Raw genomic sequence first — 19,136 nt, 5'->3', positions numbered from 1 at the left:
CTACATTACCTGTGGCTCTTGAACTTGATCCCCCGACTAATTCAGCCTTCAAGATTGACCTTCCAAACTGAATCACTCCACACTTTCCTGAGTTGAAATCCATCTGCCATTTCTCAGCCACCCCTGCAATAAAAGCTTCTGCTTTGTATCCAGTCTGTCCCCCATTCTACCTGATTCCTTGTGGATTCTGATGTCAAATAAATAACCAGTGAAATAATCCTCTCAGACCCAAATTAGCTCAGACAACAATCTCCGTATAGAAAGAAATCCACGAACCATCATCTTCTCGGGATCCAATCACTTTGATTTTCCTTTCTCCACTTTCTCTGGAATCTGAAAGTAAAAAGTGTTTGATGATAAAATGGAAGGTGAGTGTGGAAAGTCTCTCAGCTTCAAAGTGTATCCCTGTAATGTGTAACGATCTGTTCACACTCACACACTGCACAGCCACTGATCTGAGTACTGTACCCACCCCCCATGAGCTGATCACCCATATCCAACACCCCACCTGAGTTTGTGATTAGATCCGACCTTTTCTAGGACGCTACAGCCTGAATTTGGTCCGTCCCCCCCCCCCCCCCCCGGGGTGAGTGAGAGTCTTTCATCTGGAGATGAAACAGGTGCCTGAGGGTCCAGGTTGGTGTCCACCCACACCGGTCAGCTTCAACACAACTACGGCCAATGTCAGTGGATCCCAACAGATTCCCAGGGTCATTAGTACAATCGCCAGTAGATTATTCACCAGTGAATGTTACAGCAAGAGATTGAAATCATAAATATCGATACCTCGAGCTGCAGAGTGACTATTTCTCTCTGTAGAATCTGGAAAAGAAGGAAAAGAATTTCAGTTCACCAATCCCAGGACATTCTCTATGCCCATCATCAGTTCAGTTCTCAAACTCTCCCTCCTATTTTATTTCACTTAATCCCTGTGATGAATTGTTCAGAGATCATAGATCATAGAACTGTACTGTACAGATCAGGCCCTTTGGCCCACTATGTTGTGCTGACCCTTTAAGCTACTCCAAGATCAATCTTGCCCTTTCCTTTCACATTGCCCTCCATTTTTTCTTCTGTCACATTCCTTAGTCTCTTAAATGTCCCCAATATATCTGCCGCTACCATCACTCCCGGCAGAGCATTCCACTCAATTACCATTATCTGTGTATAACAACAAATCTCTGACATCTCTCTGAACTTTCCACAAACGTGTGAGTTCTGCATCCTCAATTTTCCAATTCCTCCTTGGGAAAATATCTCTGGCTGTCCACTCTATTTATGTCTTTAGTGTACACCTCTATCACGCCCCTGCTTATTCCCACATCTTGTGGTTACACCACACTTGGAATATTGTGTTCAGTTCTGCTAACTTCATTATTGGAAGTATGAGGAAGCTTTACCAGGATGCTGCCTGTTCTAAAGGGCCTGTCTTATGAAGGTTTATTGAGCAAGTTAAGACTTTTATCTAAGGAGAAAAGAGAAATGTTCTTTATTCCAGGCTGCATCCAGGTAAATATTCTCTGCACTCCCTCTAAAGTTTCTACATCCTTCCTATAACAAAGTGACCAGAAATCAACACAATATTCCAGGTCTGGTCTAACTAGAGTTTTATAGAGCTGCAACATTACCTTGTGGCTCTTGAACTTGACCCCCCGACTAATTCAGCCTTCAAGATTGACCTTCCAAACTGAATCACTCCACATTTCCCTGAGTTGAACTCCATCTGCCATTTCTCAGCCTCCCCTGCAATAAATGTTTCTGCTTTGTATCCAGTCTGTCCCCCATTCTACCTGATTCCTTGTGGATTCTGATGTCAAATAAATAACCAGTGAAATAATCCTCTCAGACCCAGATTAGCTCAGCCAACAATCTCCGTATAGAAAGAAATCCACGAACCATCATCTTCTCGGGATCCAATCACTTTGATTTTCCTTTCTCCACTTTCTCTGGAATCTGAAAGTAAAAAGTGTTTGATGATAAAATGGAAGGCGAGTGTGGAAAGTCTCTCAGCTTCAAAGTGTATCCCTGTAACGTGTAACGATCTGTTCACACTCACACACTGCACAGCCACTGATCTGAGTACTGTACCCCCCCCCATGAGCTGCTCACCCATGCCCAACACCCCACCCGAGTTTGTGATCAGATCCGACCTTTTCTAGGACGCTACAGCCTGAATTTGGCCAGTGATGAATTGTTCACAGATCATAGAGCAGAGAACAGTACAGCATAGTCCAGGTCCTTCAGCCCATGTTTTGCTAACCCATTAACCCTCTCCTAGATCAATCTTACCCTTTACTCTCACAAAGTCATTCAGTTCTCTTTTATCAATGTGCCTCAGGGTCTCTAAAATATCCCTAATATATCTGCCTCCACCATCACCCCTGGCTGTGCATTCCACACAATTACCACACTCTGTGAATAAAAACCATCCCGACACCCCCCTGTACTTCCCACAAACACGTGAGTTCTGATCCCTCGATTATCCATTTCCAACTTGGGGAAGCATCCCTGGCTGTCCACTCTATTTATTCTCGAGTCCTGACAAAGGGTCTCGGCCCAAAACATTGAATGCTCATTTCAACGGATGCTGCCCGACCTGCTGAGTTCCTCCAGCTTGTTTGTACGTGTTGATCTGACCACAGCATGTGCAGTGTACTTTGTGTTCACTATCTATGCCTCACTGTACACTTCTATCACGCCATTTCTTATCCTCTTCCTGTGGCTGGACCACACTTGGCATATTGTGTTCAGTGTTTAGTCTCTTCATTATAGGAAGGATAAGGAAGCTTTAGAGAGGGTGAAGAGAAGATTTAACAGGATGCTGGCTGATCTTAAGGGCATATCTTATTTTTTTTAAATCTCTAATTTTTATTGCAACACCAACAAATTACATTCAATACAACCAGTTGCCAATTACATTTTGACTGTTCAACCCAGCCACCCCCAACCCTCATTCCCATCCCCCTCTCCACCCCTCTCTCTCCCCCCACCCCTATCCCCTCCACCAACCAGCTGAGTGGTGGTGCATACACTGACAGAGTATTCCTATTTCAACAGAAGATCTTTTAAGTTAGATATCAAATTTGTCCACATTAAGGTTATGTTTGATTGTGCATCATTTAATCTGCTGATGATAATTCCAGGTAGAAAATGTCCAAAAAGCTCCGAAGCCAGTGAGTATTTGAAATATCATTGGGGGGGGGGGGGGGTTCCAACGCTGGGCTACAATCTTCTCAGCTGCAGTCAGCCCTGCCAGCCAGACTTTGTCAAGGGTATGTCTTATGAAGATATTGTGTACAGTTTTGGACTCCAGGGTTAAGGAAGGACATCCTGGCTGTAGAGGAAGTGCAGCGTAGATTCACAAGGTTAATTCCTGGGATGTCCGGACTGTCTTACGCAGAGAGGTTAGAGAGACTGGGCTTGTACACACTGGAATTATGGAGATTGAGAGGGGATCTGATTGCAACATATAAGATTATTAAGGGATTGGACAAGATAGAGGCAGGAAATATGTTCCAGATGCTGGGAGAGTCCAGTACCAGAGGGCATGGTTTAAGAATAAGGGGTAGGTCATTCAGGACAGAGTTAAGGAAAAACTTCTTCTCCCAGAGAGTCGTGGGGGTCTGGAATGCACTGCCTCAGAAGGCAGTGGAGGCCAATTCTCTGGATGCTTTCAAGAGGGAGCTAGATAGTTATCTTATGGATAGGGGAATCAAGGGATATGGGGACAAGGCAGGAATCGGGTATTGATAGTAGATGATCAGCCATGATCTCAGAATGGCGGTGCTGGCTTGAAGGGCCGAATGGTCTACTTTTGCACTTATTGTCAATTGTCTATAACTAAAGCTGTTCTCTAAGGAGCACCAGCCATGTTCTCTAATCTGGGCAGCAGCTTGGTAAATTTTCTCTGCACTCTCTCTAAAGTTTCTACATCCTTCCTTGAACAAGGTGACCAGAAATCAACACAATATTCTGTGTGGTCTAACTAGAGTTTTATAGAGCTGCAAAATTACTTGTGGATCTTGAACTTGACCCCCCGACTAATTCAGCTTTCAAGATTGACCTTCCAAACTGAATCACTCCGCACTTTCCTGAGTTGAACTCCATCTGCCATTTCTCAGCCTCCCCTGCAATAAAAGCTTCTGCTTTGTATCCAGTCTCTTCCCCATTCTACCTGATTCCTTGTGGATTCTGATGTCAACTAAATAACCAGTGAAATAATCCTCTCAGACCCAGATTAGCTCAGTCCACAATCTCAGTATAGAAAGAAATCCACGAACCATCATCTTCTTGGGATCCAATCACTTTGATTTTCCTTTCTCCACTTTCTCTGGAATCTGAAAGTAAAAAGTGTTTGATGATAAAATGGAAGGTGAGTGTGGAAAGTCTCTCAGCTTCAAAATGCATCCACACAACAGGTGCCTATCTGTTCACACTCACTCACTGCACCCCACCGATCTGATCCTCTCCCCACGAGCTGCTCACCAACTGGCCAAAGCTCCAGCTGAAGTTGGGATTAGATCCGTCCTTTTTCTAGGACACTGTGGTCCGAATATGGTCACTCTGGGAAGAGTGAGAGTTTTTCCCTGGAAGTGAGACTGGTGCCTAAGGGTCCAGGTTGGTGTCCACCCACACCGGTCAGCTTCAACACAACTGAAACTCCCACACCGAGAAACCTTTGTCAGGGATGAAGGTTTCCCTCTCCCCCCCACACTCTGCTCCCCCAACTCCTCAGATACAGGAACAAGGAGCCCAGCACTGACTCCGGGCTCACAGTGACGGGGTTCCAGCCAAGGCCAGTGGTTACCCACAGATTCCCAGAGTCATTAGTACAATCGTCAGTGGATTGATCACTATGAATGTTACAGCAAGAGATTGAAATCATAAATATCGATACCTCGAGCTTCAGAGTGACTATTTCTCTCTGTAGAGTCTGGAAAAGATGAGAAAGAATTTCAGTAACCAATCCCAGGGCAGTCTCTATGGCCATCATCAGTTCAGTTCCCAAATTCTCCCCCCATTTTAATGATATTTCACTTTAAGCTGGTGATGTTTAGTTTACAGATAACAGAACATAGAAAAGTACAGCACAGTCCAGGCCCTTCATCCCACAATGTTGTGCTAGCCCTTCAACCTCCTCCAAGATCAACCTTACCCTTTCCTCTCACATAGTCCTTCATTTCTCTTTCATCCATGTGCCTCAGAGTCTCTTAAATATCCCTAATACATCTGCCCCTACCATCACCCCGGCAGTGCATTCCACACAATTTCCACTCTGTGTATATAAACCAACCTCTGACATCCTTCTGTCCCTCCCCATGCACATGGGAGATCTGTTCCCTCTATTATCCATTTTTACCTTGGGAGGTTATCTCAGGCTGTCCACTCTATCCACGCCTTTAGTGTACACCTCTATCACACCACCCTTGTGGTTAGACCACACCTGGAGTATTGTGTTCAGTTCTAGTCACTTTATTATTGGAAGGATGAGGAAGCTTTGGAGAGGGTGCAGTAAAGATTTACCAGGATGCTGGCTGGATAACAGAGCATGTTTTATGAATTTATATTGACCAAGCTAAGGATTTTATCTAAGAAGCAAAGAAACAACTAGGTAGTATCCTCGTAAACCTTCTCTGCATTCTCTCTAAAGCTTCTGCATCCTTCCTGTGAAGAAGTGAACAGAAATCAACACAATACTCTAAGTGTGGTCTAACCAGAACTTTTCAATGCTGCAGTGTTAACCTGTGGCCTTTGAACTTGATCCCCCGACTAATTCAGCCTTCAAGTTTGACCTTACAAACTGAATAACTCCACACTTTCCTGAGTTGAACTTAATTTGCCACTTCTTAGCCTGCTCTGGAATAAATGCTTCTGCTTTGTATCCAGTCTGTTCCCCCTTCTTCCTGAGCCTTTGTGGATCCTGATATCAAGTAATTAACCAGTGAACTAATCCTCTCAGGCACAGATGCCGTATATTAGCAGATCACCAATCTCCATATAGAAAGAAATCCACGAACCATCATCTTCTCGGGATCCAATCACTTTGATTTTCCTTTCTCCACTTTCTCTGGAATCTGAAAGTAAAAAGTGTTTGATGATAAAATGGAAGGCGAGTGTGGAAAGTCTCTTCTATTACTATTTCGGATCATGCACCTATTAAGATTTCGGACTATTCCAATAATATCAGATCTTGGAGGCTTAACGCTACTTTGCTTCAAGACCCAGAATTTATTACTTATATAAAACAGCAAATTGACTTGTTCTTCTCAACAAACTGTACCGAAGAAATTGACAGAGGAATACTTTGGGACTCTTTTAAGGCTTTTATTCGTGGACAAATTATCTCATATTCTGCTGGTAAAAGAAAACAAAGATATTTAGATATTGCTTTACTAGTGGATAAAATCAAGGAAATTGATAAGATTTATTCCGTGACTCCTACCAAAGAACTTTATAAGAAGAGAGTTGAGCTTCAAATGGAACATAGTTTACTATTATCTTCTTCAATTGAAAATCAATTAATTAGGACCAGGGCTCAATTTTATATTCATAGTGATCGTACTGGTAAACTGTTAGCTAATCAATTAAAGGCTATCTCGACTAAGCGACAAATTATTAAAATTCGCAAACAAGACGGTAATTTAACTACTGATCATAAAGAAATTAATAATACCTTTCAAGATTTTTATAAATCTTTATATCATTCAGAATTTGATGGTGACCAGTCCATTATAGATAATTTTTTTAACAATTTGAATATTCCTAAACTGATTGATGAAGACCATGGCCTGTTAGATGCTCCTATTTCTATGGTGGAAATAGGAGAGGCTATCTCATCAATGAATTCAGGGAAAGCTCCTGGTCCTGATGGTTATATAGTAGAATTTTTTAAAACTTTTTCTTCTTTGCTCTCTCCTTGGTTATGTGAAATTTTTAATGATGCGTTTGCTAAGAAGAGATTACCTCAATCTTTTTATGAAGCTAATATTTCTCTAATTCTTAAAAAAGATAAAGATCCTACTTTATGTACATCTTATCGCCCTATATCACTATTAAATGTAGATTCTAAGATTCTTACAAAAATTTTAGCTATTAGATTAGAAAAAGTACTATCTCAGATTATTTCAGAAGATCAAACTGGTTTTATGAGGAATCGGTATTCCTTTTTTAATGTTAGAAAATTGATTAATATAATTCATACTTCACCACCCACAATCCCAGAATGTGTTATTTCATTAGATGCTGAAAAAGCTTTTGATAGAGTTGAATGGATATATTTATTTAATACATTGAGAAATTTTAATTTTAGTCCTAACTTTATATCATGGATTAAATTAATATATCATAAACCTGTTGCTTCTGTTTTTACAAATAACTATAGATCCTCTTTTTTTCAATTATCTCGTGGTACGAGACAAGGCTGTCCCTTAAGTCCTTTATTATTTAATATTGCATTAGAACCTTTAGCTATTGCTATTCGTGAATCTCCTAATATTTTTGGTATTACCCGTAATGAGAAGTTATACAAATTATCACTTTATGCTGATGATTTGCTGTTATATATTTCTGACCCTGATAGGTCTATTCCCGCTATTTTATCCTTGTTGGCTCAATTTGGTACTTTTTCTGGTTATAAACTAAATTTAGATAAGAGTGAATTATTTCCTTTAAATGCACAAACTTTATTGAGTGATAGGATACCATTTAAAGTTGTTACTGATAACTTTACCTATTTAGGTATAAAAATTACCAAGAAATATAAAGATTTATTCAGACTGAATTTTTTTACCTATGCTTCATCAAATTCATCAACTTACTACAAGATGGTCTCCTTTGTTTTTATCATTAATTGGTGGGATTAATGCTATTAAAATGATGATTTTACCGAAATTTTTATACTTATTTCAAGCCCTACCAGTTTTTATTTCTAAATCTTTTTTGATAACATTGATTCAAAAATTTCCTCATTTGTGTGGCAAAATAAAAACCCTAGGTTAAGTAAAAAGCAATTACAAAAATCAAAAAAAGATGGTGGTTTAGCTTTACCCAATTTTAGATTTTATTATTGGGCAAATAATATTCGTAATTTAATGTATTGGAAACTAGATTTGGATTCACCACTGTGCCCACAGTGGGTAAATTTGGAATGTAATGAGGTAAAGGGATATTCTCTATTCTCTGTTCTTGGTTCTTGTCTTCCTGCGGATTTAGTTAAATTTAATAAACAAATATCTAATCCTGTTATTAAACATACATTACGAATTTGGTTTCAATTTCGTAAGTTTTTTACTTTGAAAAACTTTGTTCTTGATAGCCCTTTCTTACTTAATTTCTTTTTCAAACCCTCTTGGACAGATCAAGCTTTTAACATATGGAAAAGGAAAGGTATAAAATGTTTTCGTGATCTCTTTTTTGAAGATACTTTGATGTCATTTGATCAACTTTCCAACAAATTTGAATTACCTAAATCTAATTTTTTCAGATATTTACAAATTAGAAATTTCTTACATAAAGTTTTACCATCCTTTCCTAATTCAACTTTGGTGGACTTTACAGATTTGATTTTTACCTTAAATCCTTGTCAGAAGGGATTAGTAGCTTTTATTTATAATATGATTATGAAGATACAACCAGAAATATCAGTTAGAATTAAACAAGAATGGGAAAAAGAACTTCGATATAATATATCAACAGATAAATGGGAAAAAATTTTGCAAATGGTTAATTCTTCTTCTATATGTGCTAAACATGCTTTAATACAATTTAAAATTGTACATAGAGCTCATATGTCTAAAGATAAACTTGCTCGATTCTATTCTCATATTAACCCTCAATGTGACAGATGCCATTCAGAAGTGGCCTCATTGACCCATATGTTCTGGTCATGTCCCACTTTACATAATTACTGGAAGGACATATTTACTACTATTTCCTCAATTTGGAATATAGATTTACAACCTCATTTTATTACTGCAATTTTTGGCATACCAAATGAAGATGGTAATCAGTTTTCCCCTTCAATCAGACGAATGATTGCTTTTGTAACATTAATGGCCAGAAGGTCTATATTACAAAATTGGAAAGAAGTAAATCCTCCTACCACGTTTCAATGGCTTTCTCAAACTATTTCTTATCTGAGCCTGGAAAAAATTAGAAGTACTATTTTTGACTCATCAATTAAATTTGAAGAAACTTGGAGACCGTTTATTAGACATTTTCATATGAATTAATTTGGCCTTTTCCAGACCTTCTTTCTGCTTATTCATGTTCAGGTATGGAGTTCTGGAGTTTGTTGACACTATCATATACTTGTAAACTATTATTATTGCCCATGTTAGTTTAGTTTAGAGTTTTATTTTTCTTAATATATACTTTTTTTTCCACATATTTTCAAATATTTTTTTTCTTTTTTAATGGTTATTTTTGTTTTTTTTCATATATAATCACATGGACTTGATTGATTAAGGTATTTTCTTCTGTTGATGTTTAATAGGATATTGTTATCTTATTATCAATGTGATTTCAAGTCTATTGTATTCATAATTTACTCATTATTATGTTTTTTTTGTGTACATGTGAAAATCAATAAAAAGATTGAAAAAGAAAGAAAGGAAAGTCTCTCAGCTTCAAAGTGTATCCCTGTAACGTGTAAAGATCTGTTCACACTCACACACTGCACAGCCACTGATCTGAGTACTGTACCCCACCCCCCATGAGCTGCTCACCCATGCCCAACACCCCACCCGAGTTTGTGATCAGATCCGACCTTTTCTAGGACGCTACAGCCTGAATTTGGCCAGTGATGAATTGTTCACAGATCATAGAGCAGAGAACAGTACAGCATAGTCCAGGTCCTTCAGCCCATGTTGTGCTAACCCATTAACCCTCTCCTAGATTAATCTTACCCTTTACTCTCACAAAGTCATTCAGTTCTCTTTTATCAATGTGCCTCAGGGTCTCTAAAATATCCCTAATATATCTGCCTCCACCATCACCCCTGGCTGTGCATTCCACACAATTACCACTCTCTGTGAATAAAAACCATCCCGACACCCCCCTGTACTTCCCACAAACACGTGAGTTCTGATCCCTCGATTATCCATTTCCAACTTGGGGAAGCATCCCTGGCTGTCCACTCTATCTATTCTCGAGTCCTGACAAAGGGTCTCGTCCCAAAACATTGAATGCTCATTTCAACGGATGCTGCCCGACCTGCTGAGTTCCTCCAGCTTGTTTGTACGTGTTGATCTGACCACAGCATGTGCAGTGTACTTTGTGTTCACTATCTATGCCTCACTGTACACTTCTATCACACCATCTCTTATCCTCTTCCTGTGGCTGGACCACACTTGGCATATTGTGTTCAGTGTTTAGTCACTTCATTATAGGAAGGATAAGGAAGCTTTAGAGAGGGTGAAGAGAAGATTTAACAGGATGCTGGCTGATGTTAAGGGCATATCTTATTTTTTTTTAAATCTCTAATTTTTATTGCAACACCAACAAATTACATTCAATACAACCTGTTGCCGATTACATTTTGACTGTTTAACCCAGCCACCCCCAACCCTCATCCCCATCCCCATCTCCACCCCTCTCTCCCCCCACCCCTCTCTCTCCCCCCACCCCTCTTCCCTCCACCAACCAGTTAAATAGTGGTGCATACACAGACAGAGTATTCCTATTTCAACAGAAGATCTTTTAAGTTAGATATCAAATTTGTCCACATTAAGGTTATGTTTGATTGTGCATCATTTACTCTCGCTGATAATAATTCCAGGTAGAAAATGTCCAAAAAGCTCCGAAGCCAGTGAGTACTTGAAATATCATTGGGGGGGGGGGGTTTCCCAACGCTGGGCTACAATCTTCTCAGCTGCAGTCAGCCCTGCCAGCCAGACTTTGTCAAGGGTATGTCTTATGAAGATACTGTGTACAGTTTTGGTCTCCTGGGTTAAGGAAGGACATCCTGGCTGTAGAGGAAGTGCAGCGTAGATTCACTAGGTTAATTCCTGGGATGTCCGGACTGTCTTACGCAGAGAGGTTAGAGAAACTGGGCTTGTACACACTGGAATTAAGGAGATTGAGAGGGGATCTGATTGCAACATATAAGATTATTAAGGGATTGGACAAGATAGAGGCAGGAAATATGTTCCAGATGCTGGGAGAGTCCAGTACCAGAGGGCATGGTTTAAGAATAAGGGGTAGGTCATTCAGGACAGAGTTAAGGAAAAACTTCTTCTCCCAGAGAGTCGTGGGGGTTTGGAATGCACTGCCTCAGAAGGCAGTGGAGGCCAATTCTCTGGATGCTTTCAAGAAGGAGCTAGATAGGTATCTTATGGATAGGGGAATATAGGGATATGGGGACAAGGCAGGAACCGGGTATTGATAGTAGATGATCAGCCAAGATCTCAGAATGGCGGTGCAGGCTTGTAGGGCCGAATGGTCTACTTCAGCACCTATTGTCTATTGTCTATAACTAAAGCTGTTCTTTAAGGAGCAACAGCCATGTTCTCTAATCTGGGCAGCAGCTTGGTAAATTTTCTCTGCACTCTCTCTAAAGTTTCTACATCCTTCCTTGAACAAGGTGACCAGAAATCAACACAATATTCTGTGTGGTCTAACTAGAGTTTTATAGAGCTGCAAAATTACTTGTGGCTCTTGAACTTGACCCCCCGACTAATTCAGCCTTCAAGATTGACCTTCCAAACTGAATCACTCCACACTTTCCTGAGTTGAACTCCATCTGCCATTTCTCAGCCTCCCCTGCAATAAATATTTCTGCTTTGTATCCAGTCTCTTCCCCATTCTACCTGATTCCTTGTGGATTCTGATGTCAAATAAATAACCAGTGAAGTAATCCTCTCAGACCCAGATTAGCTCAGCCAACAATCTCCGTATAGAAAGAAATCTACAAACCATCGTCTTCTCGGGATCCAATCACTTTGATTTTCCTTTCTCCACTTTCTCTGGAATCTGAAAGTAAAAAGAGTTTGATGATAAAATGGAAGGTGAGTGTGGAAAGTCTCTCAGCTTCAAAATATATCCACACAACGTGAACCTATCTGTTCACACTCACTCACTGCACCCCACTGATCTGATCCTCTCCCCACGAGCTGCCCACCAACTGCCCAAAGCTCCAGCTGAAGTTGGGATTAGATCCGTCCTTTTTCTAGGACACTGTGGTCTGAATATGGTCACTCTGGGAAGAGTGAGAGTTTTTCCCTGGAAGTGAGACTGGTGCCTAGGGGTCCGGGTTGGTGTCCACCCACACCGGTCAGCTTCAACACAACTGAAACTCCCACACCGAGAAACCTTTATCAGGGATGAAGGTTTCCCTCTCCCCCTCACACTCTGCTCCCCCAACTCCTCAGATACAGGAACAAGGAGCCCAGCACTGACTCCGGGCTCACAGTGACGGGGTTCCAGCCAAGGCCAGTGGTTACCCACAGATTCCCAGAGTCATTAGTACAATCGTCAGTGGATTGTTCACTATGAATGTTACAGCAAGAGATTGAAATAATAAATATCGATACCTCGAGCTTCAGAGTGACTATTTCTCTCTGTAGAATCTGGAAAAGATGAGAAAGAATTTCAGTTCACCAATCCCAGGGCAGTCTCTATAGCCATCATCAGTTCAGTTCCCAAACTCTTCCCCTATTTTAATGATATTTCACTTGAAGCCAGTGATGAATTGTTCACAGATCATAGAGCAGAGAACAGTACATTATGGTCCAGGTCCTTCAGCCCACAATGTTGTGCTAACATTTTAACCTACTCCGAGATCAATCTTACCCTTTGCTCTCACAAAGTCATTCAATTCTCTTTCATCCATGTGCCTCAGGGTCTCTAAAATATCCCTAATATATCTGCCTCTACCCTCACCCCTGGCTGTGCATTCCACACAATTACCACTCTCTGTGAATAAAAACCATTCCGACACCCCCCTGTACTTCCCACAAACACGTGAGTTCTGATCCCTCGATTATCCATTTCCAACTTGGGGAAGCATCCCTGGCTGTCCACTCTATTTATTCTCGAGTCCTGACGAATGGTCTCGTCCCAAAATGTTGACTGCTTCTTTCAACGGATGCTGCCCGACCTGCTGAGTTCATCCAGCTTATTTGTACGTGTTGATCTGACCACAGCATGTGCAGTGTACTTTGTGTTCACTATCTATGCCTCACTGTACACTTCTATCACGCCATTTCTTATCCTCTTCCTGTGGCTGGACCACACTTGGCATATTGTGTTCAGTGTTTAGTCTCTTCATTATAGGAAGGATAAGGAAGCTTTAGAGAGGGTGAAGAGAAGATTTAACAGGATGCTGGCTGATGTTAAGGGCATATCTTATTTTTTTTAAATCTCTAATTTTTATTGCAACACCAACAAATTATATTCAATACCCAGTTGCCAATTACATTATGACTGTTGAACCCAGCCACCCCCCAACCCTCATCCCCATCCCCCTCTCCACCCCTCTCTCTCCCCCCACCCCTCTCCCCTCCACCAACCAGCTGAGTGGTGGTGCATACACAGACAGAGCATTCCTATTTTAACAGAAGATCTTTGAAGTTAGATATCAAGTTTGTCCACATTAAGGTTATGTTTGATTGTGCATCATTTACTCTCGCTGATGATAATTCCAGGTAGAAAATGTCCAAAAAGCTCCGAAGCCAGTGAGTATTTGAAATATCATTGGTGGGGGGGGGGGGGTTCCAACGCTGGGCTACAATCTTCTCAGCTGCAGTCAGCCCTGCCAGCCAGACTTTGTCAAGGGTATGTCTTATGAAGATATTGTGTACAGTTTTGGTCTCCAGGGTTAAGGAAGGACATCCTGGCTGTAGAGGAAGTGCAGCGTAGATTCACAAGGTTAATTCCTGGGATGTCCGGACTGTCTTACGCAGAGAGGTTAGAGAGACTGGGCTTGTATACACTGGAATTATGGAGATTGAGAGGGGATCTGATTGCAACATATAAGATTATTAAGGGATTGGACAAGATAGAGGCAGGAAATATGTTCCAGATGCTGGGAGAGTCCAGTACCAGAGGGCATGGTTTAAGAATAAGGGGTAGGTCATTCAGGACAGAGTTAAGGAAAAACTTCTTCTCCCAGAGAGTCGTGGGGGTGTGGAATGCACTGCCTCAGAAGGTAGTGGAGGCCAATTCTCTGGATGCTTTCAAGAAGGAGCTAGATAATTATCTTATGGATAGGGGAATATAGGGATATGAGGACAAGGCAGGAACCAGGTATTGATAGTAGATGATCAGCCAAGATCTCAGAATGGCAGTGCAGGCCCGTAGGGCTGAATGGACTACTTCTGCACCTATTGTCTATGACTAAAGTTGTTCTTTAATCTGGGCAGCAGCTTGGTAAATTTTCTCTGCACTCTCTCTAAAGTTTCTACATCCTTCCTTTAACAAGGTGACCAGAAATCAACACAATATTCCGTGCAGTCTAACTAGAGTTCTATAGAGCTGCAAAATTACTTGTGGCTCTTGAACTTGACCCCACGACTAATTCAGCCTTCAAGATTGACCTTCCAAACTGAATCACTCCACACTTTCCTGAGTTGAACTCCATCTGCCATTTCTCAGCCTCCCCTGCAATAAATGCTTCTGCTTTGTATCCAGTCTGTTCCCCCTTCTTCCTGAGCCTTTGTGGATCCTGATATCAAGTAATTAACCAGTGAACTAATCCTCTCAGGCACAGATGCCGTATATTAGCAGATCACCAATCTCCATATAGAAAGAAATCCACGAACCATCATCTTCTCGGGGTCCAATCACTTTGATTTTCCTTTCTCCACTTTCTCTGGAATCTGAAAATAAGAAGTGTTTGATGATAAAATGGAAAGTGTGTGTGGTAAGTCTCCCAGCATCCAAGTGTATTTCTGTAATGGATAGCTATCTCACACTCACACACTGCACTGCCACTGATCTGAGTACCGTACCCCGCCCCGCCCCCCCCCATGAGCTGCTCACCCATTGCCCAACACCCCACCCGAGGTTGGGGTTAGATAAGACCTTTTCTAGGACGCTACAGCCTGAATTTGGTCCCCCCCGGGGTGAGTGAGAATCTTTCATCTGGAGATGAAACAGGTGCCCGAGGGTCCAGGTCGTGTCCACCCACACAACACAACTGAGCCTCCCACACCGAGAAACCTTTGTTGGGGATGAAGGTGTCCCTCTCCCCCCCCACACTCTGCACTCCTGTTCCTCAGATACAGGAACTGACTCTGGGCTCACAGTTTTGGGACTACAGCCAATGTCAGTGGATCCCAACAGATTCCCAGGGTCATTAGTACAATCGTCAGTAGATTATTCACCAGTGAATGTTACAGCAAGAGATTGAAATCATAAATATCAATACCTCGAGCTGCAGAGTGACTATTTCTCTCTGTAGAATCTGGAAAAGAATGAAAAGAATTTCAGTTCACCAATCCCAGGACATTCTCTATGCCCATCATCAGTTCAGTTCTCAAACTCTCCCTCCTATTTTATTTCACTTAATCCCTGTGATGAATTGTTCAGAGATCATAGATCATAGAACTGTACTGTACAGATCAGGCCCTTTGGCCCACTATGTTGTGCTGACCCTTAAAGCTACTCCAAGATCAATCTTGCCCTTTCCTTTCACATTGTTCTCCATTTTTTTCTTTCGTCTTGTTCCCCAGAGTCTCTTAAATGTCCCTAATATATCTGCCGCTACCATCACTCCCGGCAGAGCATTCCACTCAATTACCATTATCTGTGTATAACAACTAATCTCTGACATCTCTCTGAACTTTCCACAAATGTGTGAGTTGTGCTTCCTCAATTTTCCATTTCCTCCTTGGGAAAATATCTCTGGCTGTCCACTCTATTTATGTCTTTAGTGTACACCTCTATCACGCCCCTGCTTATTCCCACATCTTGTGGTTACACCACACTTGGAATATTGTGATCAGTTCTGCTAACTTCATTATTGGAAGTATGAGGAAGTTTTACCAGGATGCTGCCTGTTCTAAAGGGCCTGTCTTATGAAGGTTTATTGAGCAAGTTAAGACTTTTATCTACGGAGAAAAGAGAAATGTTCTTTATTCCAGGCTGCATCCAGGTAAATCTTCTCTGCACTCCCTCTAAAGTTTCTACATCCTTCCTATAACAAAGTGACCAGAAATCAACACAATATTCCAGGTTTGGTCTAACCAGAGTTTTATAGAGCTGCAACATTACCTTCTGGCTCTTGAACTTGATCCCACGACTAATTCAGCCTTCAAGATTGACCTTCCAAACTGAATCACTCCGCACTTTCCTGAGTTGAACTCCATCTGCCATTTCTCAGCCTCCCCTGCAATAAAAGCTTCTGCTTTGTATCCAGTCTCTTCCCCATTCTACCTGATTCCTTGTGGATTCTGATGTCAAATAAATAACCAGTGAAATAATCCTCTCAGACCCAGATTAGCTCAGTCCACAATCTCCGTATAGAAAGAAATCCACAAACCATCATCTTCTCGGGATCCAATCACTTTGATTTTCCTTTCTCCACTTTCTCTGGAATCTGAAAGTAGAAAGTGTTTGATGATAAAATGGAAGGTGAGTGTGGAAAGTCTTCCAGCTTCAAAATGCATCCACACAACGTGAACCTATCTGTTCACACTCACTCACTGCACCCCACCGATCTGATCCTCTCCCCGCGAGCTGCCCACCAACTGCCCAAAGCTCCAGCTGAAGTTGGGATTAGATCCGTCCTTTTGCTAGGACACTGTGGTCCGAATATGGTCACTCTGGGAAGAGTGAGAGTTTTCCCTGGAAGTGAGACTGGTGCCTAGGGGTCCGGGTTGGTGTCCACCCACACCGGTCAGCTTCAACACAAATGAGCCTCCCACACCGAGAAACCTTTGTCAGGGATGAAGGTTTCCCTCTCCCCCCCACACTCTGCTCCCCCAACTCCTCAGATACAGGAACAAGGAGCCCAGCACTGACTCCGGGCTCACAGTGACGGGGTTCCAGCCAAGGCCAGTGGTTACCCACAGATTCCCAGCGTCATTAGTACAATCGTCAGTGGATTGATCACTATGAATGTTAATCTATGAAGAGATTGAAATAATAAATATCGATACCTTGAGCTTCAGAGTGACTATTTCTCTCTGTAGAATCTGGAAAAGATGAGAAAGAATTTCAGTTCACCAATCCCAGGGCAGTCTCTATAGCCATCATCAGTTCAGTTCCCAAACTCTTCCCCTATTTTAATGATATTTCACTTTAAGCCAGTGATGAATTGTTCACAGATCATAGAGCAGAGAACAGTACAGCGTAGTCCAGGTCCTTCAGCCCACAATGTTGTGCTAACCCTTTAACCTACTCCGAGATCAATCTTACCCTTTGCTTTCACAAAGTCATTCAGTTCTCTTTCATCCATGTGCCTCAGGGTCTCTAAAATATCCCTAATATATCTGCCTCCACCATCACCCCTGGCTGTGCATTCCACACAATTACCACTCTCTGTGAATAAAAACCATTCCGACATCCCCCTGTACTTCCCACAAACACGCGAGTTCTGATCCCTCGATTATCCATTTCCAACTTGGGGAAGCATCCCTGGCTGTCCACTCTATTTATTCTCGAGTCCTGACAAAGGGTCTCGGCCCAAAACATTGAATGCTCATTTCAACGGATGCTGCCCGACCTGCTGAGTTCCTCCAGCTTGTTGTACGTGTTGATCTGACCACAGCATGTGCAGTGTACTTTGTGTTCACTATCTATGCCTCACTGTACACTTCTATCACGCCATTTCTTATCCTCTTCCTGTGGCTGGACCACACTTGGCATATTGTGTTCAGTGTTTAGTCACTTCATTATAGGAAGGATAAGGAAGCTTTAGAGAGGGTGAAGTGAAGATTTAACAGAACACTGGCTGATCTTAAAGGCATATCTTATTTTTTTTTAAATCTCTAATTTTTATTGCAACACCAACAAATTACATTTAATACAACCAGTTGCCAATTACATTTTGACTGTTCAACCCAGCCACCCCCAACCCTCATCCCCATCCCCATCTCCACCCCTCTCTCTCCCTCCACCAACCAGCTGAATAGTGGTGCATACACAGACAGAGCATTCCTATTTTACCAGAAGATCTTTTAAGTTAGATATCAAATTTGTCCACATTAAGGTTATGTTTGATTGTGCATCATTTACTCTCGCTGATGATAATTCCAGGTAGAAAATGTCCAAAAAGCTCTGAAGCCAGTGAGTACTTGAAATATCATTGGGGGGGGGGGGGGGGGTTTCCAACGCTGGGCTACAATCTTCTCAGCTGCAGTCAGCCCTGCCAGCCAGACTTTGTCAAGGGTATGTCTTATGAAGATACATGGAGCAACCAAGGCTGTTCTCTTAGGAGTAACAGGCATGTTCTCTTATCTGGGTAGCAGCTTGGTAAATTTTCTCTGCACTCTCTCTAAAGTTTCTACATCCTTCCTTTAACAAGGTGACCAGAAATCAACACATTATTCCAGGTTTGGTCTAACTAGAGTTTTATAGAGCTGCAAAATTACCTGTGGCTCTTGAACTTGACCCCCCGACTAATTCAGCCTTCAAGATTGACCTTCCAAACTGAATCACTCCACACTTTCCTGAGTTGAACTCCATCTGCCATTTCTCAGCCTCCCCTGCAATAAATGCTTCTGCTTTGTATCCAGTCTGTCCCCCATTCTACCTGATTCCTTGTGGATTCTCATGTCAAATAAATAACCAGAGGACTAATCCTCTCAGACCCAGATTAGCTCAGTCCACAATCTCCGTATAGAAAGAAATCCACGAACCATCATCTTCTCGGGATCCAATCACTTTGATTTTCCTTTCTCCACTTTCTCTGGAATCTGAAAGTAAAAAGTGTTTGATGATAAAATGGAAGGTGAGTGTGGAAAGTCTTCCAGCTTCAAAATGCATCCACACAACGTGAACCTATCTGTTCACACTCACTCACTGCACCCCACCGACCTGATCCTCTCCCCACGAGCTGCTCACCAACTGTCCAAAGCTCCAGCTGAAGTTGGGATTAGATCCGTCCTTTTTCTAGGACACTGTGGTCTGAATATGGTCACTCTGGGAAGAGTGAGAGTTTTCCCTGGAAGTGAGACTGGTGCCTAGGGGTCCGG

General features: G+C 41.9%; 1 protein-coding gene across 19 annotated transcripts in view; it reads right to left on the bottom strand.

Moving 5' to 3' along the window:
- The window catches only part of LOC132382976 (protein starmaker-like), a 110,063-nt gene that overhangs the window by 34,446 nt on the left and 56,481 nt on the right, over nt 1-19,136 (bottom strand). For 9 of the 19 annotated variants that reach the window (XM_059953606.1, XM_059953611.1, XM_059953600.1 and 6 more), the window contains 12 exons: nt 18,801-18,857; nt 16,481-16,537; nt 15,368-15,403; nt 14,760-14,816; nt 12,531-12,566; nt 11,914-11,970; nt 6,018-6,074; nt 4,898-4,933; nt 4,281-4,337; nt 1,897-1,953; nt 787-822; nt 277-333 (listed from right to left, as the gene is read on the bottom strand). In XM_059953606.1, the coding sequence (XP_059809589.1) occupies nt 277-333; nt 787-822; nt 1,897-1,953; nt 4,281-4,337; nt 4,898-4,933; nt 6,018-6,074; nt 11,914-11,970; nt 12,531-12,566; nt 14,760-14,816; nt 15,368-15,403; nt 16,481-16,537; nt 18,801-18,857 (600 nt within the window). The remainder of the gene's footprint in view (nt 1-276; nt 334-786; nt 823-1,896; nt 1,954-4,280; nt 4,338-4,897; nt 4,934-6,017; nt 6,075-11,913; nt 11,971-12,530; nt 12,567-14,759; nt 14,817-15,367; nt 15,404-16,480; nt 16,538-18,800; nt 18,858-19,136) is intronic. The other 10 variants (XM_059953609.1, XM_059953601.1, XM_059953604.1 and 7 more) reach the window with 10 other exon arrangements.

The sequence above is a fragment of the Hypanus sabinus genome, chromosome 29 (genome assembly GCF_030144855.1).
Source record: "Hypanus sabinus isolate sHypSab1 chromosome 29, sHypSab1.hap1, whole genome shotgun sequence".
Classification (NCBI taxonomy): domain Eukaryota; kingdom Metazoa; phylum Chordata; class Chondrichthyes; order Myliobatiformes; family Dasyatidae; genus Hypanus; species Hypanus sabinus.
This window is presented reverse-complemented; position numbering and strand designations above follow the sequence as displayed.